A 21,079-nucleotide genomic window follows, 5' to 3' on the forward strand; every position below is an offset into this window, starting at 1 on the left:
TTATCAGTAACATTGGGAGCCTAATAATATATATAGCCTATACATATATGTGTGTGTGTATATATATATATATTTATTTATTTTATTTTTTCCTCTTTTTTTGCAGTGCCCAGTACTGACCCTTTGAGTGGCGTATGACTTACAAGGGCAGTGACATTCCGGTGCTGCTAGGAGGAGTACTGCCAGGCCATAACATTAGTGTATCTGTGGGATATGATGTAAGGGGAATGGTAGCTTGTGAAAAAATGATGGAATAAACTCAATTAAGAAAGCTGCTCAAACAGGCATTGGGGTGGGGAAAGTTGGTGTAATAATAACAAAGCATGGCAGCTGCAACATGTGGCCATTTTCCTCAGTATCAGCCCAAACCAAAATGCTTTCTTCTTTCCCTGGGCAAGCCCAAATACTGAAAGCACAGAATTTGTGCTTTGCTTGAAGATCTGCTCGTGAATGCTGTTACATGTGTCAGCTGCACAGGTGGGCCCCGTCTGGGATATTTGCATGCGCAGATACCGCATCCAGATGTCACTGTGCCTAAGTACATGGAACATCTGGGCTTTCGGTGTGTAGGAGCAGCAGAGGGACTGGGAGCCCAACGTTGCTGTTAGCAGGGCTGGATCCCAGCTCTAATTCTCTCTCCTCCAGCAGTCACACAGGGAGCACCGCTGAGTGTTTTACCTTTGGATGCCACAGCCAAGAGCAGAGAGTGATTTTATTTGCCCTAGAAATAAAATGGTGTAAGAACTCTTGACTAGCCAAGATAGGTAAAGCCCTGTAAATTAGCTTGTGCTTGTCTTCATATGGTTTTAAGAGTAGCCTAATTGCATAGTGTTCTTTGCCAGAGTGCACTTACATTCACCTGTTTCCTAGAAAATGAAGAAAATACAGTCAGTTGAGCATTTCCATTTTGGGTTAGTCCTCATAAGTATGATTGTTAGGGATCAGATCATTTGCTGCTCTCGTGGCATAGCTCGTTTCTTGAAAATCTGCCTTTTTTCTAAATATATAGCCTAATTTGCACTTATGAATGGAAGAAGAAATGTAGTTCAATGTCAGGGCTTGATTTCAATTGAGAAGTAGTAATGCAGAAAGAAATGATACAACTCAGGGCGTTTTGAAACATGGCTTGGAATTCCTGATATATTAGCATGCCTCAGGACAGATTTAACATGTAGCTGGTATAAATGTAATGTAAATGAAGTAACTTCCCTGTCTCACAGCTGGGACACGCTCCTGTCCTGGGCAGCAGCTTGATTTATGTTATCTCTCTGAGGATGACTTGTCTGGGAGCACAGCACCCCGCTGTCCCTTGAAATGGCTTTGCATTTGGCCGTGCGTGGAGATGTGGTTCCATTTACACCTGGGGAGAAGAGAGCAGACTTGGCTGAAAGGCTGTAGTGGTGATCACAGCTGCAGGATGCTTTCTGCAGGAATGTTTAGCGTATGCCCTTTTATCTCCCAGTCTAATACAGTTTGTCCTTACTTTAAAATGTAAACAGCTTTCATTGGTCACACATGAAATGTCTCAGAAAAGAATCCAGAAACCCTATATTTGCACTCGCTGGTAATTATGTTCATTTGCCTTGATGACATGCTTTGTTACAATAGCGTGTAGAGTGGACTCCAGACGGATACATGGGTTAAAGCAATTGATGGGATTCGTCCTGAAAGGCAAAGAAGCATTTTGATGGAATGAAAAATCAGATTCAATTTCCTTTGATAAAGAAGAATGTTAATTTTCTCCTCGGCTCTATGAAAGTTCACCTGCATGTTATGAATATCGTGGTTGTTACATGACAATATGACATTTGGAAGAAACTCTTCAAACATAATAACAGTGGAGAATCTTTCAACAGTCTGTGGATGCATGGAACACCAGGCATTAATTTTGCAGCTGCAGAAGGTAGCAGTTACAATGTTTTTTTGAGGCAATCTGGCTTCCAGTGCACGTGACCTGGCTTCAAGTAGCTGTTCTGCAGAAGTGTCTGCAGTGAGTGCAGTGGAACGGCCTCAGGTTGCACCAGGGGAGGTTCAGGTTGGATGTTAGGACAAATTTTATCTCAGAAAGAGTGGTATTGGCATGGGCTGCCCAGGGAGGTTGGGGAGTCACCATCCCTGGAGGTGTTCAATGAGCATGGAGATGTGGCACGGGGGGATGTGGTCAGTGGGCATGGTGGGGACCGGCTGGAGTTGGACTTGATCCTAGTGGCCTTTTCCAGTCTTCACGATTATGTGATTCTAAATTAAGTGATCTAATCATACAATTTTATTTTATCCTCTGCACTGCTATTAAATTCAGAGACTGAATTAGGGAAGAACAGCAGTCTGTGACTCAGAGCAGTGAAAGATTTAAATGTGCCATGAGAAATGTGTTTGGCAGATGTTCTCCTGCAGGATCAAGCTTCTTGGCTTACCTACATTGGGTGGACCAACTGTATCCAAATTTTTTTAGGTGGGGTAGTTTGGATCCATCTGAGTGCAGAAATACAGAATGGTTTCAATGTCAAGTCACGATGGATTTTAAATCTAGCCCATTTAAATCATTCCCCATGCCTTGAGAAAAGACAATGCAAGCAATTGATGGTGACAGTTGACGTCCTCAGATAAGCAATCCCAAGTAGGCCTTTGCAGGAAAGATTCTCTTATGGGAGATTTTTCTTCCAACATACACTAAGTAGGGCTTGTGGGAGTTGCAGCACAGCCAAAGCACAGGTGACTACTTCTGTTTCAGCTGCTGCAATTGAACAGCTTCCCTTAAGAGGTGTGAGTGGCACATTTGCTGAAACCCAGGCAGTGTCTGAGCTGCTTGAGCTCTCTCTCCCATGACAGACTGCAAGAAAACATCACAGTAGAAGCCAGCCAGGCCACCTTACAGCTATTTGGTGTTTTCTCTAACCCCAGCATTATTTAACTCAGTAAAGAACTTCATCTTGTAGAGTCTGACAAGTCTGGGAGTGGAGAAAAGGCAGTTCAGTATCTCAGCCCCAGTTCTACTCTGGTTCCTATTGCAGTGAGGCACTGGGGACATGCGTTGGTGTGAGCCCTGTGCCATGATCCTGCCTTTGGGGCAGCAGCAGTGACATTTGGGCACATTCCTCATTGCGGGGAAGCATCACGAGGTTGCCAGGTCTTCAGAGAATCTCACATTCTCACCTGACACAAGCAGCTGATGAAGCCTGTTAACATTTGGGCTGAGATGAAAAGCTGTAGTGCAGCTGTGTCAAGTCATGATTGCGTTGCCACTCTATTTCTTTGGATAATATGGCAGATCCACAACAATTATTTTTGAATGCAGTCTCTGTCACTGCAGAGCAGTAATGTGAAATATTTACTATTTTGTTTGCCTCGTGCCAAGTGAGTTTTCACTCAATTTGTCATTAACACTGCTGTCCTCTTCTGAGGGAAGTGTTTATTTATGTGAACTGCTCTTCAGTAATTTTGTGTTTTCTACAGGAATAGGTGCTGGCATCATCATCCAATTTCATTGACCACAAAAATCTGCGCTGATGAAGCTGTAGGACCGAAGGCGGATGTGAGAGACAGGAGGACAGATCTCATGCTCAGTAGTGCTGTTCGTACAGTGCGGGCCATTTGTGACAGAAAAAAAAATACCCTAAAATCTTCCATTTTGCAAAGTTCTGCAGTATTTTTGTTGCACAGGCAGAACACTACATAGAAAGGAGCTGTGCTGAGTCTATTGGGTCCCCTCCACAGCTCCCACCTCACATGGCTGTGAGCTCCTCACGGAAATCAGCCCTGCTGAATTGGCAGCCTTGCTGAATTGGCAGCCCTGCTCACAGATCAACAGGGCTGACTCTTTGGGAGTACAGTTAATTAGTAATGAACATTTTGAGTATTTTTCCACATAATATTAGTGCTTTTACTGTTCATCCCCTCATTTTCATCACCATGACAGCCAAGATCTAAAACACAGAGAGCTGCCTGTCTCACGCAATCAGGCAAACCTGAGAAATGGATGCTAGGAGAAAAAAGCCCAGTGCTGTGAAATCTGAAATGAAGTGAGGAGAGCTGCAGCCTGAGGACAAGCAGCACAAGTCTTCGCTGGGTTCGACCAACCTCGTCTCCTCCTGTGACCAACAATCCCATGCATCACTACAGGCTTGGGCCAGGGTGGCTGGAAGTCTCCACAGAGGAAAAGGATCTGGTGGTGTTAGCTGCCAGCAGCTGAGCATGACCCAGCAGTGTGCCCAGGTGGCCAAGAAGGCCAGTGCCATCCTGCCAGCAGCAGCAGGAGGTGATCATCCCTTCTCCAATGGTGAGGCCGCACCCCAAATACTGTGTTCAGTTTTGGGCCCCTCACTACAAGAAAGACATGGAGGTCCTGAGTATGTCCAGAGAAGGGCAACAGAGCTGTGAGGGGTCTGGAGCACAAGTCTTGTGGGGAGTAGCTGGGGGAACTGGGGTTACTCAGTCTGGAGAAAAGGAAAATTTTGGAAAACAATAATCAGAAAATACTGTCCCATGCCTGGGGCTCAACCCCACTGCTGCTGGGATGGGGTCTTGCAGTGATCAGGACAGGAGTGGTGACAGCCAGGCTGGTGCTGGGGCCTTTGGGAGAGAAATCCACCCATAAATCTGCCCATTACAGTGCTGTCAGTGCCTACAGCCGCTGCTGGGTGCAGTCGAGCACGTTCTGTGTTCTGTATTTTGTTAATATTAGACACCGTGTCTGATGCTTGCTTTGTTTCTGTTAATTATCTTTGATTTTCTTTTGCTTCTTCATCAGCTTTGATTACTTTTTTTTTTTTTTCCTGCGGAACTTCAGATCAGCTTTCTGAAGCAAAGCAAAATGTAAAGTGGAACTTTTATTTCTCCCTTGCTGACATCCAGACAATGAATATAGATCAGAATTTTCATTTCCTTTTTTTTCCACATCCATTTGCATGATAGAACAAGCTTGCCAGACTGGCTTTTCTCTGATCAACCTAATAAGGAAAAAGTGCTTTCTAGCTCTGTATTATTTTATGCCTTGTTTGTGACTTCAGCATCCTTTATACAGGTTTAGAGACGATTTATGTTTTATTGCCCTTGAGTCATTTCGTTGAGAGTACTTGTGTTCTTCCCACGTGAAAACATCCCCCTGTAGCATGATATGTGTTAACAGACGTTGAATGGAAACCTGGTGCATTGAAATGTTGGTGCTCCCAAATTACTCCATGCAATGACGAAAGCCAACTGAAGTTGGGGCTGTTGGTTTAGTTGCTCTTTTAGCTGTAAGTACTTCTCCTAGCGTGCTTTGTGAATTCCTATTGCATTTGTTTCGGTTCCATTTGGTAACTGATTGAAAAATGGCTGTGCTAATAGAGTGCAGTCTTGGGGGCCTTATTGAGCCAGAGAGGCTCCCTTCATGATAACTGCTTTGCCATGTGAGAAGTGTTCATTTTCAAAGGGCAGAGAAATGGCCGTGTCTGCACTGTACCTAACGGGAGGGGGGACAATCAGGTTAATTATCACTTGCTTTAGTAAAAATAGCTGTGTAATGGTGCAGAACAAGTAGCGTAAATCTCCCCAAAATAGTGTTAACGCATTCTCTCAACCAAAATAAAACATAACTATCCTGTACCTGTGTTGTAGAGGGAAGAGCTGCGAAAATATTCAGCAACGATGGATCTGTTTGAGGTGATGTATTAAGACTTATATGGCTATTAGCCAAAATTGCGCATTTGTAGTATTAAAAGAGTATATTGTAGTAAATTCAGTGTGAACACACCAAGCACATCAAGTTTCACACCTTGCTAACTCCCTGCCATGCTCAGGTCCAAGTGAAAAGAGGGGACATATCCCTCAGGGAGGTGCTTGTAGCGCTGCACAGAGCTGCATCCCAAGGAGCACATGGAGCTGTGATGGAGCCCCAGCTGTGCCATGTGGTTGGTGTTGCTGCTTGTTAGCATTGTCTTCCTGCTGCTCCTTCTCTGCATGCCTTGGCCTGGCCCCGTTGTCAAGGTGGGATCTGCCCTCCAGACCCTGATGTTGGGGTGGCTGTGGCACAGTGAAGCCCAAAGCACAGCATTAGTTGTGTTCGGGTCACAGCTGTAGGGCTCACACATCTTATCAAAAAGCTGAAGGACTGCAGTGAAGCTGCTCCCTCCTATTTTCCCACTGGTAAGCGCTTGTAGAGGTGTTTTGCAACCTTGCCGTGATGGCAATAAGCTTTTATCTGAACAAATTGATCCTGAGATGCTGGCGTTTGTACCTTGTTTGCTGCTGCCTTGCCTGCTGTTTCTATCCTGGCTCCGAGCAGGTACAAATAATGAATTAACTGCTGGATAAGCCCTACAGTCCCCTGAGCAATTATTCTGTCTTCTGCCATAGCAGACTCAATTTGTCCTGCAATAAGTACAATTTTCTGAGAAGTTAGTTCTGGTTCAAGCACTAATGATCCACATCTGTGCAGTGTAGTTGTTGTTTTGGGGAACAATTGTGAGCCACGCTGTTGGAGAGAGCTTTAGGTTGGCATGGAAAGAGCACGTTGCATGGGGTTCAGATACTGCTCTGTGTGCTGCTGGGACAGCTAGGAGAGAGAAGGGTGGTATAAAATAGGCAACAGTCTCCAGCACATGGAGCCATCACATTCTCTCCGAATATAGAGTTATAGATGGTTGGAAAAGACCTCTCAGATCCCCAAGTCCAACCCCAGGCCACCCCACCATGCCCACAGACCACAGTCCTCAGTACCACATCTCCACAGCTCGTGAACCCCTCCAGGGATGGTGACTCCACCACCTGCCTGGGCAGCCTATGCCACTGCTCTTTTGGAGAATAAATTATTATGTGTTCAGTGGTACAAAAAGGGCGTAAACAAACAGCATGCCAGCTGCAGATAAACCTTGTATCCGTGGTGGCTCTTGGCACAGGAGATGAGTAAATTTTATTAACATTGTCATTTCCAATCCACCTCATCATAAAGGACTTGGACGTTTTCTATTACAGTTGCAGATCTACCTTAACATCACAAAAGCACAATGCGGGAAATTAGATATAAACTGGAAAATAATTAAAGGCCTGGTGACAACTTGATAACGTTGTGTAATTAAAGCATTGGTAACAAATCCTGAATTTTAATTTTTCTTGCTGTAGCTGATACTAGAAATCAAGATCAAATGTACATTCTCTATAGGAAAGCTAACTTGATTATGTGTTGTTTAAAGAGGAAAGGGAAAGAGATGAAAGCTGAGTTGTGCTACAGTCCAGCAACAGATGAAAATGTGCTGGAGCTGAGCTTTGCCTTTGTGGACATTTGGTGGTGGTCATTCCATGATCCATCACATCTGCCCAGTCATCACAGCCCTGCTAAAGGAATTGGCCCAAAAACTGCTTTGGGGGAAAGAAATGAGATTTTGGGGCTGAATGGGAGAATAAGGGCAATGGCCTGTCATTGCCCTGATGCCCACAAAGGCATCTTTTTCCTCTAATAAGAATATATAGTATTAATGGTTGATATTGTGTCAAACATATGTTTAAACAACATCACTGGAGTCCATAAGCTGTATCAGAAGTACAAAGAGCACCAGAGGATGAATGCAGGGAGGCACTTTGGCTCTGGTAGCATGCTTAGCTCTGTTATCTTTTCCACTTCTGATCCCTCTTTTGCTATCTCAGTGTTTCCCATCCCACCTGACACCATGTTTGTGATATTGCTATTCAGCCCTCACTTGGGCTTGCAGCAAATATCAAGTTGTAAGCAGCAAACAGAAGGAGGTGGTGTTCTGGTAGGACTGGGACATGGGAATGTCCAGGGAGCTGACACCTGGCTGCCTTCCCAGAGAGGAGACTATGATGGAACAAAGCACAAACACCCCGCAAAACGCAGACTGTGCTCACAGAAACCAGGTTTGGCTTCTCCTACCTCTGCCAGAGCTGAGCAGCACAGTAGCAGATTGTAAAGGGACTCAGGGCCCTGCAACTCTATCAGTTTTGATCAATTTTTCAGCCAAGTTAGTAATACACTGGAGAATGTGTCAACATGCTTTATGGAGGTCTGCAAGTGCCTACCATGGCTAATCCATAACACTCAAATGGTTTCCTGGAAAACAGACATTTCGTTGTCACCGCGAGGAGATTGCTAAGCAGTGGGGGAGAAAAATAGAGGAAAACCATGGGGCTGCTGCAGGCACTGCAGTGTGGGGCATGGCTTAGCAGCAGCACCCAAGGGATTGGCACTGCTTGGGGAAGCAGGAGACCAATGGTGCTTCTCTGTTTAATGGAAACTGGCAATCAATTTTTAGCAGCTGGTGGAGAAGCAATTTAAGTCACAAAACAGTTTCCCTCCCATTCCTCTGCCCCCCAGGTCTGAAATCATGCTATGAGCTGTTGGCTTAAGCTGCTTGCTTTAGGCGTAACGAGTAAGTAGGACATTTAGTCACTTAAATACGTGAACGGTTCTAAATATTCTAGTTTTATCAGTTTGTTATAAAATTATTTTGCTTTCAGAGTTGTTCCAAAGCCTTTTCTGAGGTGGCTGTTCAGAATGGGGCACTCCGACTACCCTTCCCCTACCCACCAGCTGCTGAAAGCTTACTTGAAATTGCTGTTAAGCTAGCCAGTGCCTGGACTTCTTCCAAGGCATCCAGTGGATCTCTGAGCTCCCTTCCAGCCTGGGTTTTTCCATGGTTCCATGATTCCATGATTCATCTTCTATGTTCTGAACCCTTGATACACTTTGGGTGTCCCACAACGCTGCAGAAGCTGGAAATTTAATATTACCATTTTCCCTTAGCAAGTTTGCCCTTAGCAAATGTACAATTAAAGACGTGCTAGGAGAGCTGGGACACATCTCTGCTCACCCCACAGCATTGCTCCTGTACAGTGTGTCCTTGTATCACATGTGCTCATGGCATACATCTGCCCTACAGACCAGTACTGACTGTGCTACTGCCAATCCAATCTTTCTCATCTACTTTCTCTTCTTATTTGTAGGACAATAACTGGTCTCAAAGGAGGAAGAAAATATTGCCTGGAGATCTGACTACTAACCCTGAGGAAAATCTCCTGACTTTTTCTCACAGTAACTGTTCCAAAGTGTGGCCATTTTCAGAGATTACCAGTTTCCTGAAAACTCTTTTTTTCTCCCACAGTGTTTAATATAAAATACTTTTCTTTTCTACAGCCTACAAAAGAAGGCTAATCTGAAAAGTGAAAGCCAAGTCCTTTGCTCTTCCCTGTGCTGAGCCTCAATGGAGAGAAACACACTCCCCCAGCAGCAAGCACATCGTACTGCTGTACTGCTGGCTGCAGCCTGGCTCATGCAGGACAGGCGGGCAGCGAGTGATCTGCTGCCAAATGACCTCTGTCAGCACTCAGAAAGAAAAAGACAACAGCCACCTGTGTTACCAGGAAAGGCCAAGCTCAACTAATGGGAAGCCAAGAGAAGAGAAAGAGCGGAAAAAACGTCCTTGCATCACCATCTAGTGGCCTCTGTGTTCAGCAGAATAAATCCAGCACCCATAGATCCTTTCTTGTGGATGATTCCTCTGTTAACCATATTGCAATCTGCCAAAAGGTGAGTGAGAACAGTGCTATGACTGCATCAGGAATGCTGGGCTGTCAAAGCACCTGGATGTGATGTATTTCTGCAGTACAGCTGTAAACGATTCAGTTTTCTACTGAATGTTCCTTGGAAAGTTTCCAGGCTCTCTGCTTCAGCCACAAGCCTTGCTGAAGGAGCGTATCTCAGAGATTGTTCTCCACAGCCTTCTCAGTCAGTCAGTTCTGCTGACTGTCTAACAGGGACAGACCCTAGCAATCCTCTGCTCTCCTGTACACCACTGCTTGCTCTGCTCTGAGATGAGGTGTTCTGAATCCTGCTGATGAAGTGCCATGAGCAGGTCCCAGCCCTTCCCAGTCTGCAGCTGTCTTGTGCTGGAAGCAGCACAAGAACATAGGAGTTGAAATTCTGAGTGTGTTTTTTCCTGTTGAAGTCCTGTGAGCTACTGAGAGTAAAGGGAATGCTTTACCATAACTGTCTTTGTTCTCATAGATAAATATTTTTAATGCTTAGTGGTCTGTAGAGCAAAAGCTGGTCAGGCCTTGAAACAAACAGCCCTTCTCGAGGTGGCCATGTCAGACTCCCCTCTGCCCTCTCCTTCACTCTATGATTACAGCTACATGAGAGATATGACCTCTAGTCAAACAGTCTGACAAAGGGTGTTTTTAGCGTTCTAAAAGAGCTGTGCCAGCAGCCAGCCTTTAATGGAAAGGCAGGAAGGGTGTGTTAAAAAAAAATGGATTTCCATGATTCAGTTCTGGGGGAGTTGGGTCATGAGTTTCCAAACTACAAGGCTTGCAAGTATTTGGTGGTGCAGGTCCAGGGCTTGTCTCTGCAGTCTGATGGAGCTGGAGGGGACATGGCACTGTGTGAGTGATGCTGAGCCTTGTGGAGTCCTGGAGGACCAGCAGTTGTGTGGGGAAACACAGCTGCTTTGTCTTTCTAGAGGAACTAAATCCTTAGCTTTAGACATTGCCCTCAGAGTCCAAAAACCTGTCTTCCTATTTGCACGAAACACACAGCTCAGCGCAGCTCAGGGCAGCACCTTGCCAGCACACCCCAAAGCACAACATGCCCGGCTGCCCCGAGGGCTGGCATTGCAGCAGGGTTGTGCACAAGGCCCTCTTGTCTCCTGTGCTGCCGAACAAAGGCTACTGCTGTGCACTAATGCCAGCTCGGCGCTGGGCTGGGTGACGGGTCGGGCAGGGATTAGCTTCCAGTCAGCACACAACGAGCTCTCAGCATCTCGCAGCTCCCAGAAGCTGGAGGTTTCTCTTCAGCTCCTGTTGCTTCGGAAAGGTTTGGCTGTGGGGTGCTCAGGGCTGCGTGGCGTGGGCAGTGCTTCCTGTGAGGATGGGATGGGAGAAGTGCAGTGGGGGGGGAACAGCAGGATGGCTATGGTGGGGAATGTAGGGGGCCTGGCTGTATGGCTCCTTGTGGAGCAGAAACATGGGGTCCTGCTCCTGCCCTGTGCCCACTCTCCTCTCTGGGGACAGCTGGGACTTCAGATGTTGGCTGGAGGCAGTGCGGGGCTGGGAAGTGGAGAAGGAGTTCAAAGCAAATTAAAAAGCAAATAACATAGCCTCTCGATCTGCCCGGTGGCGGCTGACATCCCTCATCCACTTCCACTGGAGTTGTAAAGGCTTTACGCTCTCACTCTGTCCTTTTATTTCCCCTTGAAAACACCACAGCTCCCTGCCCAGGCATTTCCCATGTCACTGTCTGTACGAGGAGGACGGCGCGGCAGATGTCACCGCTTGGGCAGGGCTCGGGTTTCCCCCTCATCGCTCAAGTGACGCTGCTATCCCAACAGGTGCTGGCCAGAGGCCACCAGCAGCGTCCCCAGAGGTCGAGCAAGAGGCTGGTGCTGGTGGCAATGCTCACCTAGGAGCCGGGTGATACGCCGGCCTCCACGCCGTGCCACGAGCACACGGCCAGGCTGAGGGAGCCCTGGCACCAGCCCACACCATGGAGCCCACCTCTGAGATGAAGAGGTAGGTGGGGTGGGGAAGGGGTCCCTGTGTCATGAGCAGCCATTTTTGATTTGAGAATAAAAGCACATGTGCCCGCATCCTGGGAGGGATGGGGGTGAGGGAGGCTTTGTGAAGAGAGACCTCCTGTGTTTGCACGTGATGGAAAGAAAGAGATCCTGGGCTCGTGTTTCAGGGCTTCATTCAGCCTTCAGGGATGCAGGAGAGGGACTCCTTGTGCCTCTATACCTGCTGCTGCCAGGGGGAGCCTTTGGCTGCCATGCTCAGTGCTCCCAAAAGGTATCCACCTTCCCAACAATTAGTGCTAATCAGTCTTAGGAACCCTGCCTGCAGAGAAATGCTGAAAACCTCAGTAGGAGAGTTAATTTGGCATCCTCCCTCCTGGTGAATGCTTGTACTGAACAGTCCATCCAGGCCTCCTGGCAGGTCTTCTGTGGTGGCTGGAAACATTTGACCTGTTAGAAATGGAGTATGCATCCCCAGACTATCCCTGGAAAAATCATGCCATCTCTCAGTATTATGGTGGGAGATTTAGCCTGAAAATCACCTTGCTTGGTTTAGCCAGCTGAGAGGACAAAATAGTCCTCTGTTTCGACAGGCAGAGATGGAAGAGGTCAGAAGGTTGAGTGGAAATTTGAAGAACTGGCCTGCAGCCAAGCTGGAGCTTATGGAAGGGGGCTAAGTTCAGGCTCATTACTGCAGAACTTCTGTAAGGCCTTTTATAAGGGATCTGAGGTCGAGATGACAGAACTGAGACCTTTGATCTACCTTGTGGGAGCCTGAATAGCTCTTTCTACAGGGTTTTTATCATGAACTCAAATGAAATGGGAAGTTCTTACAGAAGCCTGGCAGCACCCCAGTGTCTCCAAGTATTTCTGGGACACTTTAGTCTTTTTTCATTCACGTTATTTGCACACATGGCCATTTCCATGCTACCTACTAACAGTCTTTGTATGCTCATGTCTCAAAGCCACCATTACAAGTGTCTCATTTTTCTTTTCCACCTCCTGGCTTATTTCTTATTTGCACAAGAGCTTTTCCATTACCGGGGGCAGTTTAGGGCTGCTTACTGCTTTTGCATTTCATAATGGCAAGGCTAGGGCAGCAGCAATGTGGCTAAACCAAAGTTATATGGGAATATCACTCCTATGTCTTGCTGTTCATCTCCACATTGAAATGCAGTTATGCAGAAGATAACTATTTCCTTTTTGTAGGTAGCCTCACCCTAAAACTTTCTTTGCAGAAATGAGGTCCTTGCTTCAGTTTCATTTCATACTTTCCTTTTGCACATCTCTTCCATAGATGTGGCACATTGTCAAAGGAAAATGGAGAGGTGACTTCATTGCTGGAAATCTTCACATACTAAAAAAAACCCTAAACTAAGAATGAAAATGTTTGCCTGATTGAAAATAGTAATGGTCCAATGACTCCTTTGCTTTTTGTCCCTTGAGTCCTATGGATTCTACCAATCACCCAGGTAACAGCTGCAGCCAGGAGAACCTGAAATTAAGAAACAGAAGCAAAACAAACCCTGAAATATCAGGACAAGAAACGCGCTTCAGATGCTGAAGCTCCCTGTCATCTTTTTCTAATTTCACTGCTATTTCTTCTACTCCATTCATGACTAAAAGTCTCACAGTTAATCTAATGTCTTCCTCTGTACTGACTGGTGAATGATTCTTCAGAGAGGGAAGAATCTTCCACCACACATCTCAGGCAAGCACTGGTGCAGGTGGGCACACCATCACCAGCAATTCTGTATGATCAAGAGCTTTTAGCTTTCTTTGTTATAGTAAAAGAGCACCAAATAGTATTGATTATCAAACGAGGAAAATTTGTCCTGGAGTATCTTCCTTCTGTTCTGCATTTTCAATGCAGCTTCAAAAAAGCATACAGGTTCTTCAAATAACCAAAGTACTATACTTTCCTTACAGGAATAGGTTACCCAGCATGAACTTTGAAGCAGAGATTCTGGCAGATCCACACGATAATTCAGGTATTTGGAAGTAAACAAACAAACAAACAAACAAAGAGATAAAAGTAAAATGCCCATTCACCATATATATATCTTAATTCTCTTGGCAACAGAATTGGAAATTGTTAAAGGAAGAAAAAGAAAGAAACAGGGTGCTACATTGTATTCAGGTGATCAATCTGAGATAGATATTGATATCTGTACCTCCAGTTGGGCTGGATGTTGAATCCCTATTCATACCTCACAGAAACACAGCAGCCAGGGACGCGGGTTTCTGAAACTGCATAAGCATCCATGTAAGGTTCCTCACTTCAGTTAGGAGGAAATTAGGGTAGGAGCTGATTTTTTTTCCCTTCTCAACACTGCCTTTTCAGTGCTGATCTCGGATGTTGAGGTTGGCACTACCGCTGCATCCTTGATGTAGCCATCTGTCTGAGATAGACCCTAGAGACAGCATTTAGCTGAATGACATCTTTGAGTGAGCCTGCAGTCTTAGTCTTATCACTGCTCCTCAGACTCAAGCAGCTGGCCATTGTCCCCGTGCAGGAGCAACATCTTTAGTATGAGACATCAGGAAAGCTGGATTTTGCAATAATTGCTTGTAGCCCCTTGAGTTGCCTGGGCCTTGGTTCAGAACTGGAAATCTTAGTTCTGGTGTGTAAATATGAGCCCATCCAACTGAAATGCTTTTGCTGCCGATTGCCCTCATGGCCACAAGCCATGGCTCCTAGTGGGAATTCACCTCCCTGGCAGTGTATTGCAGTCCCATGTCAGTGAGAGCCAGAAATGAGGCACACGGGGTTAACTATTTTTGCTTCAGCTGCAGGTGTGCATCACCCCTAATAGCAAGTGTGCCAACAGCTGGGGGTTTCATTCATCCTATCCAGCATGTGTGAGAACCACAACTCTTCCAGAACCTCCTGAGCAATCATCTTCACCTTCTTGCCAGAAATACACTCCCTTTCTGCAACCCAAGTAGCATCCAGCTAAACACCTCCAGGAAATTATGGGTACATCTTCCTCAAGGCAACATGCAGTAATGACCATCGCTTAACATGCTGGTGTCAAAGGACATCAAAGAGTAATTTTTGTATCTTTAGTGTCAACAGACTGAGTTTTCACATGAGCCCATGTGCATGGATGGCTCCTGGGCTGTGTGACCTCTGCACCATCTTCCCGAATCTCTGGCTTCTGTTGGGTTGGGCTGGGTTTGGTTTGGTTTCTTCCACGAGGTAAGTGCTTTGATCCTTCATTTGCCCGGAAGTTACTAACACACCATTCATATTTGTTTCTCAAGAGCTGTATGTCATCCCTTCCATGAGAAGTCTCACGGCTGAGGAGTATGTAGAGGCCTTTCAGTCATTTTTGGATCACTCAACAGAGCACCAGTGCATGGATGAGTTCAACAAGGAAGTGATGCCACACATCATGGCTGGGTAAGGAGCGTGTCCACTGAGGTGGTAAGGCCATCTGTGACCTTGGGTCAGCAAACATCTTGGAGGATGACAGATTTTCTGGGGCACGAATGAACTTCTAATGCTTTTAAGTTTTGATTCCATTAACAGCAGCCTTTCAAATATTCTGTTTAAGTGCAATTTCAATTAATAACCTGTGCTTCTTCTCTGCTTATGTAAAGGAAAGAATCAAGACCTTATTTGCATGTCCATCTGCTTTCATTAGCTGATTTTCCAAGGATTAAAGCGTATTGAATTTTTTTTCTTTTCTTTTTCTCTTTCTTTCTTTTTTCCTTTTTTCCTCTATCTCTTTATCTACCTACCTACCTACCTATCTATCTATCTTTTTTTCCCCAGAATGAAGCTTCCCTGTTCTTTCTTCCTACTTTTGGGACTTCCTCACACATCAGTCCAAAAGAACATCTTTAATTCCATTGTAATGACTAACTCTTGGTTTCCTCAGTCCCCTAAGACTCCTTATTTCTATCCCAAGTTAATTTGCATTGCTTAAGCATCAAATGATAATCAGTTTTGTGAAGTACTGATGTAATATACTAAGCCTGTGTGACTGTAGATAGTTTCAGAACAGGCTAGATCCAAGCTACAAGAAAACAGTTTCAAGTCTGGATAATTGCTGGATATTGTGGAAAGTATGTTCTCCTTAGAGAAAAAAAAGGCAGATAACTCCAGACCACACATTATATCTGTCTATCTATCAACCTGTTTCTCAATCAATCTATCTATCCAATGCAATAGAGGTAACAATAAAGAAAAAAATTGTTTGAGGAAATGCTAGAAGAAATATTTCTAAATATTTCTTCATGTGAATTTTAAACAATTTTGTTTGCTGGACCAATACAAAATATTGCAGCTTAGTAGGATGCTAGTGAATATGCTGTGTAGAAAACCAAACTTGTCTCCCGAGGGTGCAGAGATTTGCCCCATTTTGCCTTGTCCCCACAGCCTCAGCCAGGCACAGCTCTGCTCCCTCGATGGGAACTTCTCGCTCTGGGTTTTCTTGAGGCCTTTATGCGTGGTGTCAGCCATGGCTTGAAGAAAACTCTGGCAGGGGAATAGAAATCCTATATCCTGCTCCTTACTGTACTTTGAAATATGAGCCTGCTCATACAGGGTAAGCTCCTGCCATGTAGTAAGTTATAGCTGAGTTCCAAAGGGATGCTCAGATTTCATGTGGCACGTCACAGTTAAATTGGGCCAATATGGTATCCAAGATGTTATAATTAAAATATAGAATTATGTGACACGCTGTGGTTGAGTAACATGTACTTGTAATTTCAGTCTCGGCAATGGAAAATCGACTGTAAACATTCTGGGAGTGGGGAGCGGCACAGGTAAGGAGCTGAACAGCACAGCAGATGCTGGGGAATGGTGGTCCTTGGGGAAAGGGAAAGTACTACCCAGGTTTTGAGCTATGGGGAGAACTGTTCATGCATTAATAACACTATTTCTCGTGGCAATCTCTTGATGGCTGTCATCTGGCCTCATGTTTCTAAAATCAAGGAATCTTTCATTAGATTAAGTAGGAAAGCATCTTCAAACCTCACTGGAAAGACTTTGAGTGTCTGGAAGGTTGTTCCCACCCACAGGTCCCATCCTAGATTCTCCCACCCAAAGGCTCTTCCCACTTTATGTTGCTTTCAGGGCCACGAGGGGCTGTGGAGATGGACATGGGCCGGCACAACTACCAGCATGGCACCTAGTCAGCTTCTTCAGGTTGGGTTTCTTTGTTACAGCTCTGTCTTTATCCAGAGATTACTAGAGTTTAGCTGCAAATGGTATTTCCCCCCAGAGATGAAAAATCTTTTGGAAGAAATGGCTTTAAAGCTGTTCTAAATGAACAGTGAAACATCCGGCTTTGCTCCCAGGGAATCTGGAAAAGAGTAAAAAAAGAAAAGTAGAGAAAAGAAGTAGCAATTCAATTTATCAGTTTGATTTTGCTTTAAAAAGTATTTTCAGCTGAATTATAAGTGTTAATACTTTCTAGTGAAAGCATTTTTTCTCGCTCTGTCTGCTTGTTTTCCTGAGTAAGACAAAAATAACAGAGGCTGTTTTCCCCAGCTGGGAATATGTTGTAGCATATGAGAAAGCAAGGAGGAAGAAATCATTCAATTCTCAATTACACTTCTTTCTCATTATGTACTGTAACACCGAAATTCTGTCTGACTCCAAGAAAACATGAGGGAAAGGAAAACCCTTTACATTACCCACATTTTTCCTTATTTCCTCTTCAGAAGAACTTTCAGTGAGAAAGTAAAAGCCCTAAGACATTCTAGCAGGGATGCACGCTCCCATCTTGCAGTGCCAAGGCTGCCTGAGCCGAACCTGCGCGGGCGGCATGGGAGTGAGCCAGCATGGCACCGAGCAAAAGGTCAAGTGTGATCCCTGACCTTCTGAGGCTTGGACTCTGATTTCACACGGCCCGAATCAGTGTAGTCAACTGAACTATTAATGGGGGTTGTGACCTGCTCTGCATCCTGAAAGGCTGCTGCTTGATCCCGGTCACGCTTTTTCATTCAGCCCATGTTCCCCATGGCTGGTGCAAGCATCTTGGCTGTCAGCTGCTGGTAAGGATCAGGCAGGTTGTGGTTTGCAGGGTATTTCACTCTTGCTTCAGCAGTGTCCCAGTGTGGCTTGTGCTGAAGGGCTGCTGCTGGCAGCTTCCTTGATTTTCTCCAGGAGGCACATGAGCCTGAGAATGGGACAAATCTTGAGCAGCATCAGCTTGTGTTGAGTTGCCATGGTCCATCATTATTGTATCATCAGCATCTTTATATTTAAGTTGGCTGGAATTTCCCTCCTTAAATTCTACTTGCTATAACACCTAGCAGAGATGTCAGTTCTTGTCATAGTTAGTCCAGAAGGTCAGAGAAGATACAGGATCTGGTATCGAGTGCCCTGAGTGTACAGTTTGCATGGACAGGAGAATTTCTAGGCCCCACCCTCAACAGCAAACAGGATTCTCGCGGAGATCCATTCAAAGTGATCATCTCTGCTGTTTCTTTCCGTAATCCCACATGAACCAGATGAGTTTTGAACACTTAGCACATCATGGCCTTTTTGGTAGGAGCAAAGGTGACCTGCATCACCTCAAAAGGCACTGGGGATTTCCTAGGACAAGACAGGCTGATGCTTATTCCTCCAGAGCTCAGAATGTCTTGGAGGAGCAGCAGTAACTAAATATGAAGAGCAATTACATGATGCTCAAGCTGCAAATCTGTGAGCCTTTATTTGCAGCTCCAATATAACAGCTGGATAATGGATGCCCAGACCATGTAGCCTGACTCCAGAGGAGACTGACTCACTGCGTATCCCCAGCTCTCCAAGCAGTGTCACACCTGTGACAAAGCAGCTGTCACCTCCCCAGGGCAGCACCAACGTCAAAGCTGCATGGTTGTGTTGACTCTCTCCTTGTTCCTCATTTTAACTGTGTTCTTCTCAAAAAACTTATGTTTCCTATTGTAAAGAATATTACCATTAGTAGGTTTCTGCTCTGTTGCTTATCTCTTCTTTATTCTTGGGGTTATCTGCAAATAATGTTACCTTGCCAGCTGGGGCACTGGCATCCTTTCATCACCACTCAACTGTTTTTAAAAATAACAGATTTGTGTTTATTGAATAGGTGAACAGGATCTAAAAATGATCCAGATCCTGCAGGCTGCACACCCAGGGGTCCTTATTAACAACGAAATCATAGAGCCCAACCCACAGCACGTGGCTGCCTACAAAGGTGAGGCATCTCGGGCCCCTCTGCCATCTGGGGTATGGCCAAGACCATTGATTTGTATGATCATTTTTTATGCTGTCCTGTGAAATTTGTGTTTTGTTTCTACTTTTTAAACAGAGCTGGTTAATCGAGCCCCAGATCTGCAGGGGGTCTCTTTTACTTGGCACCAGCTTACTTCCTCGGAGTATGAACAACAGGTGAAAGAGAAAAACACACACAAGAAGTTTGACTTCATCCATATGATTCAGGTAAGACATTCAGTACTGCTGTTTTTAACTACTTGGTGAGTATGGTGTGAGTATGGTGAGCTGTGCAAAGAACTTGCCTAAAAACTTAAAGGGATGCACACATCTCCCAGCCACAAAACTGGCAGCAATGGCAGGGAAGCGTCAGAATTGGTGTTAAGCACCAGTTCTGCACAAGCCTTGCAGGGCTGGAGTAGGAATAACTGCATGCAGCTCTCCCTTCCAGATGCTGTACCGTGTGGAAGATATTCCTAACACCATCAAGTTTTTCCACAGCTGCCTCAACCATCAGGGTAAACTCCTGATCATAATTCTGTCAGGTAAGAGAGGCCTCCCATTTTTGCATCGTTCCTATGAAGTATGAAAGCCAGCTATAATTGCCTTGGGATTTCAGTAGCACTAATTCTATAGCAGTTAAACAAAACAAATGTTTTCATGAGCTTGGACTGTTGGACCCCAGTGTCTGATGGAACCACATGGATGTAACCTGCATGCTCTTGCTTCCCTGCATTTAAAGTAGATGAATGACTCTGTGAAATTATTGCCTAGAGAGAAGAGCAGCTGTGCCTGGAAGAAGGCCAGTCCTTGTTCATGGTGAAATGAGCACCATGCAAAGACAGCCTGAGCTCTGAGGCTCTTCTCTCCACACAGCAATGGCCAAGACTCAAGCAGGACAAAGGGAGCTGCCTAGACCTGTGGGCTTTGAAAAGGAGACACTTATAATATTGCCATACTTGTTTTTTAAAAAGTGTTTTTTTTTTTCAGTGTGTCATTCTCGAGTCCCCAGCTGGTGGTGTGGTGAATAAAACACAGTTCCCCGTGTTAAGCATTAAGCCTTCCACCAGAAGTAGTGGGGAGGCTGATCCAGAATGAGCTTTTTAGGTGTATGCTTTTAGACGTGCCTGATCTTCCTCCCCTCCACAGACAGCAGCGGTTGGGCCAGCTTATGGAAGAAGTACAGGCATTGCTTGCCTTCAACTGACAGCGGCCACTACATCACCTCCGACAGCATCACGGCAGTTCTGAGGAAGCTCAGCATCAAGTACCACGTTTATGAGTTCCCATCGGGTTGGGACATCACTGAGTGCTTCATTGAGGGGGACCCAGCTGGAGGCCATATGATGGATTTCCTGACAGGGACAAAAAATTTCCTGGGCACAGCACCAGCAGCTCTGCGGAGCCGCCTGCAGGAAGCTCTCTGCCAGCCCGAATGCAGCAGCAGGAAGGATGGGAGAGTCATTTTCTGCAACAATCTCAGTATGATTGTAGTGGAATCCTAGAGCCTGGACCAATTTGCAGAGGTGACGTAGGGCAATGCAATTGTCCAAATGGCAAAGCAGAGATAGGCAGGCAGTAGAGCAGGGTTCATCCATCCCAGTCTGAGAGGATGGAGTGGCCTGTGATGTCAAGGATGAATTCTTTGTTCTGCTGAGCTCAAGAGTTCACCCTGGATTGTTCAGTATTGGCAGAATTTGTTTCAGAATGTAAAAAGCTGTATTATACTACAAGCCTGCATGGAAAGTATTTTATTATAGAATTGCAGAATTGTTTGAGTTGGAAGGGACTTTTAAAGGTCATCTAGTCCTAGTTCCCTGCAATGAACAGGGACGTGCACAGATAGATCAGTTGCTCAGAGCCCTTGAATTGATCTTGAATTTCTTCAGGGATGGGGCTTCCACCATGTCTCTGGGCAGCCTGTGCCAGTGCTTCACAACCTATATTGTAGAAATCTTTTTCTTATATCTCATCTAAATCTCCCCTCTTTTAGTTTGAAACCATTTCCCTTTTTCCTATTATAACAGAGCAGAGCTGCTAAAGAGGCTGACCCCTTCTTTCTCATTGATCCCTTTTAAATACTGAAAGTCCACTCTCAGCTCTCCCTGGAACCTTCTCCAGGCTGAACACCCCCAGCTCTCAGCCTGTCCACATAGGAGAGCTGTTCCATCCTTTGGATCATTTTTTGTGGTCCTCCTCTGAATGCACTCTGAAAAGTCCATGTCTCTCCTGTACTGAGGACTCCACATCTGGACACAGTACTCCAGGTGAGGTCTCATCAGCACAGAGTAGAGGGGCAGGATTGCCCTCTTCTCCCTGCTGCCCATGCTTCTTTTAATGCAGCCCGGGATACAGTTAGCTTTCTAGGCTGAGGGCAATTGCTGGCTCA

At 45.5% G+C, this 21,079-nt stretch overlaps 1 protein-coding gene across 1 annotated transcript; it reads left to right on the plus strand.

The window, feature by feature from the left end:
• Positions 1 to 11,473: 11,473 nt before the first annotated feature.
• On the plus strand, positions 11,474 to 20,195 carry LOC122164940 (carnosine N-methyltransferase 2). The gene is made up of 8 exons (XM_042827433.1): positions 11,474 to 11,499; positions 13,431 to 13,492; positions 14,769 to 14,907; positions 16,225 to 16,277; positions 18,566 to 18,673; positions 18,788 to 18,918; positions 19,142 to 19,235; positions 19,840 to 20,195. Exons 1-8 carry the CDS (start codon positions 11,474 to 11,476, stop codon positions 20,193 to 20,195), a joined length of 969 nt encoding a protein of 322 aa, XP_042683367.1.
• The last annotated feature ends 884 nt before the right edge of the window (positions 20,196 to 21,079 follow it).

The sequence above is a fragment of the Centrocercus urophasianus genome, unplaced genomic scaffold (genome assembly GCF_019232065.1).
Source record: "Centrocercus urophasianus isolate 14NV4802_14NV808 unplaced genomic scaffold, USGS_Curo_1.0 seq_28, whole genome shotgun sequence".
In the NCBI taxonomy this organism is placed as follows: domain Eukaryota; kingdom Metazoa; phylum Chordata; class Aves; order Galliformes; family Phasianidae; genus Centrocercus; species Centrocercus urophasianus.

What these genes read in the sequence shown, in the direction of transcription:
- LOC122164940 (XM_042827433.1), top strand. Translation starts at nt 11,474, where the DNA reads ATGGAGCCCACCTCTGAGATGAAGAG. An exon ending in ATGCCACACATCATGGCTGG is followed by an intron (nt 14,908 to 16,224) that starts GTAAGGAGCGTG and finishes TTGTAATTTCAG; the next exon opens with TCTCGGCAATGGAAAATCGA. An exon ending in CCTGATCATAATTCTGTCAG is followed by an intron (nt 19,236 to 19,839) that starts GTAAGAGAGGCC and finishes TCCCCTCCACAG; the next exon opens with ACAGCAGCGGTTGGGCCAGC.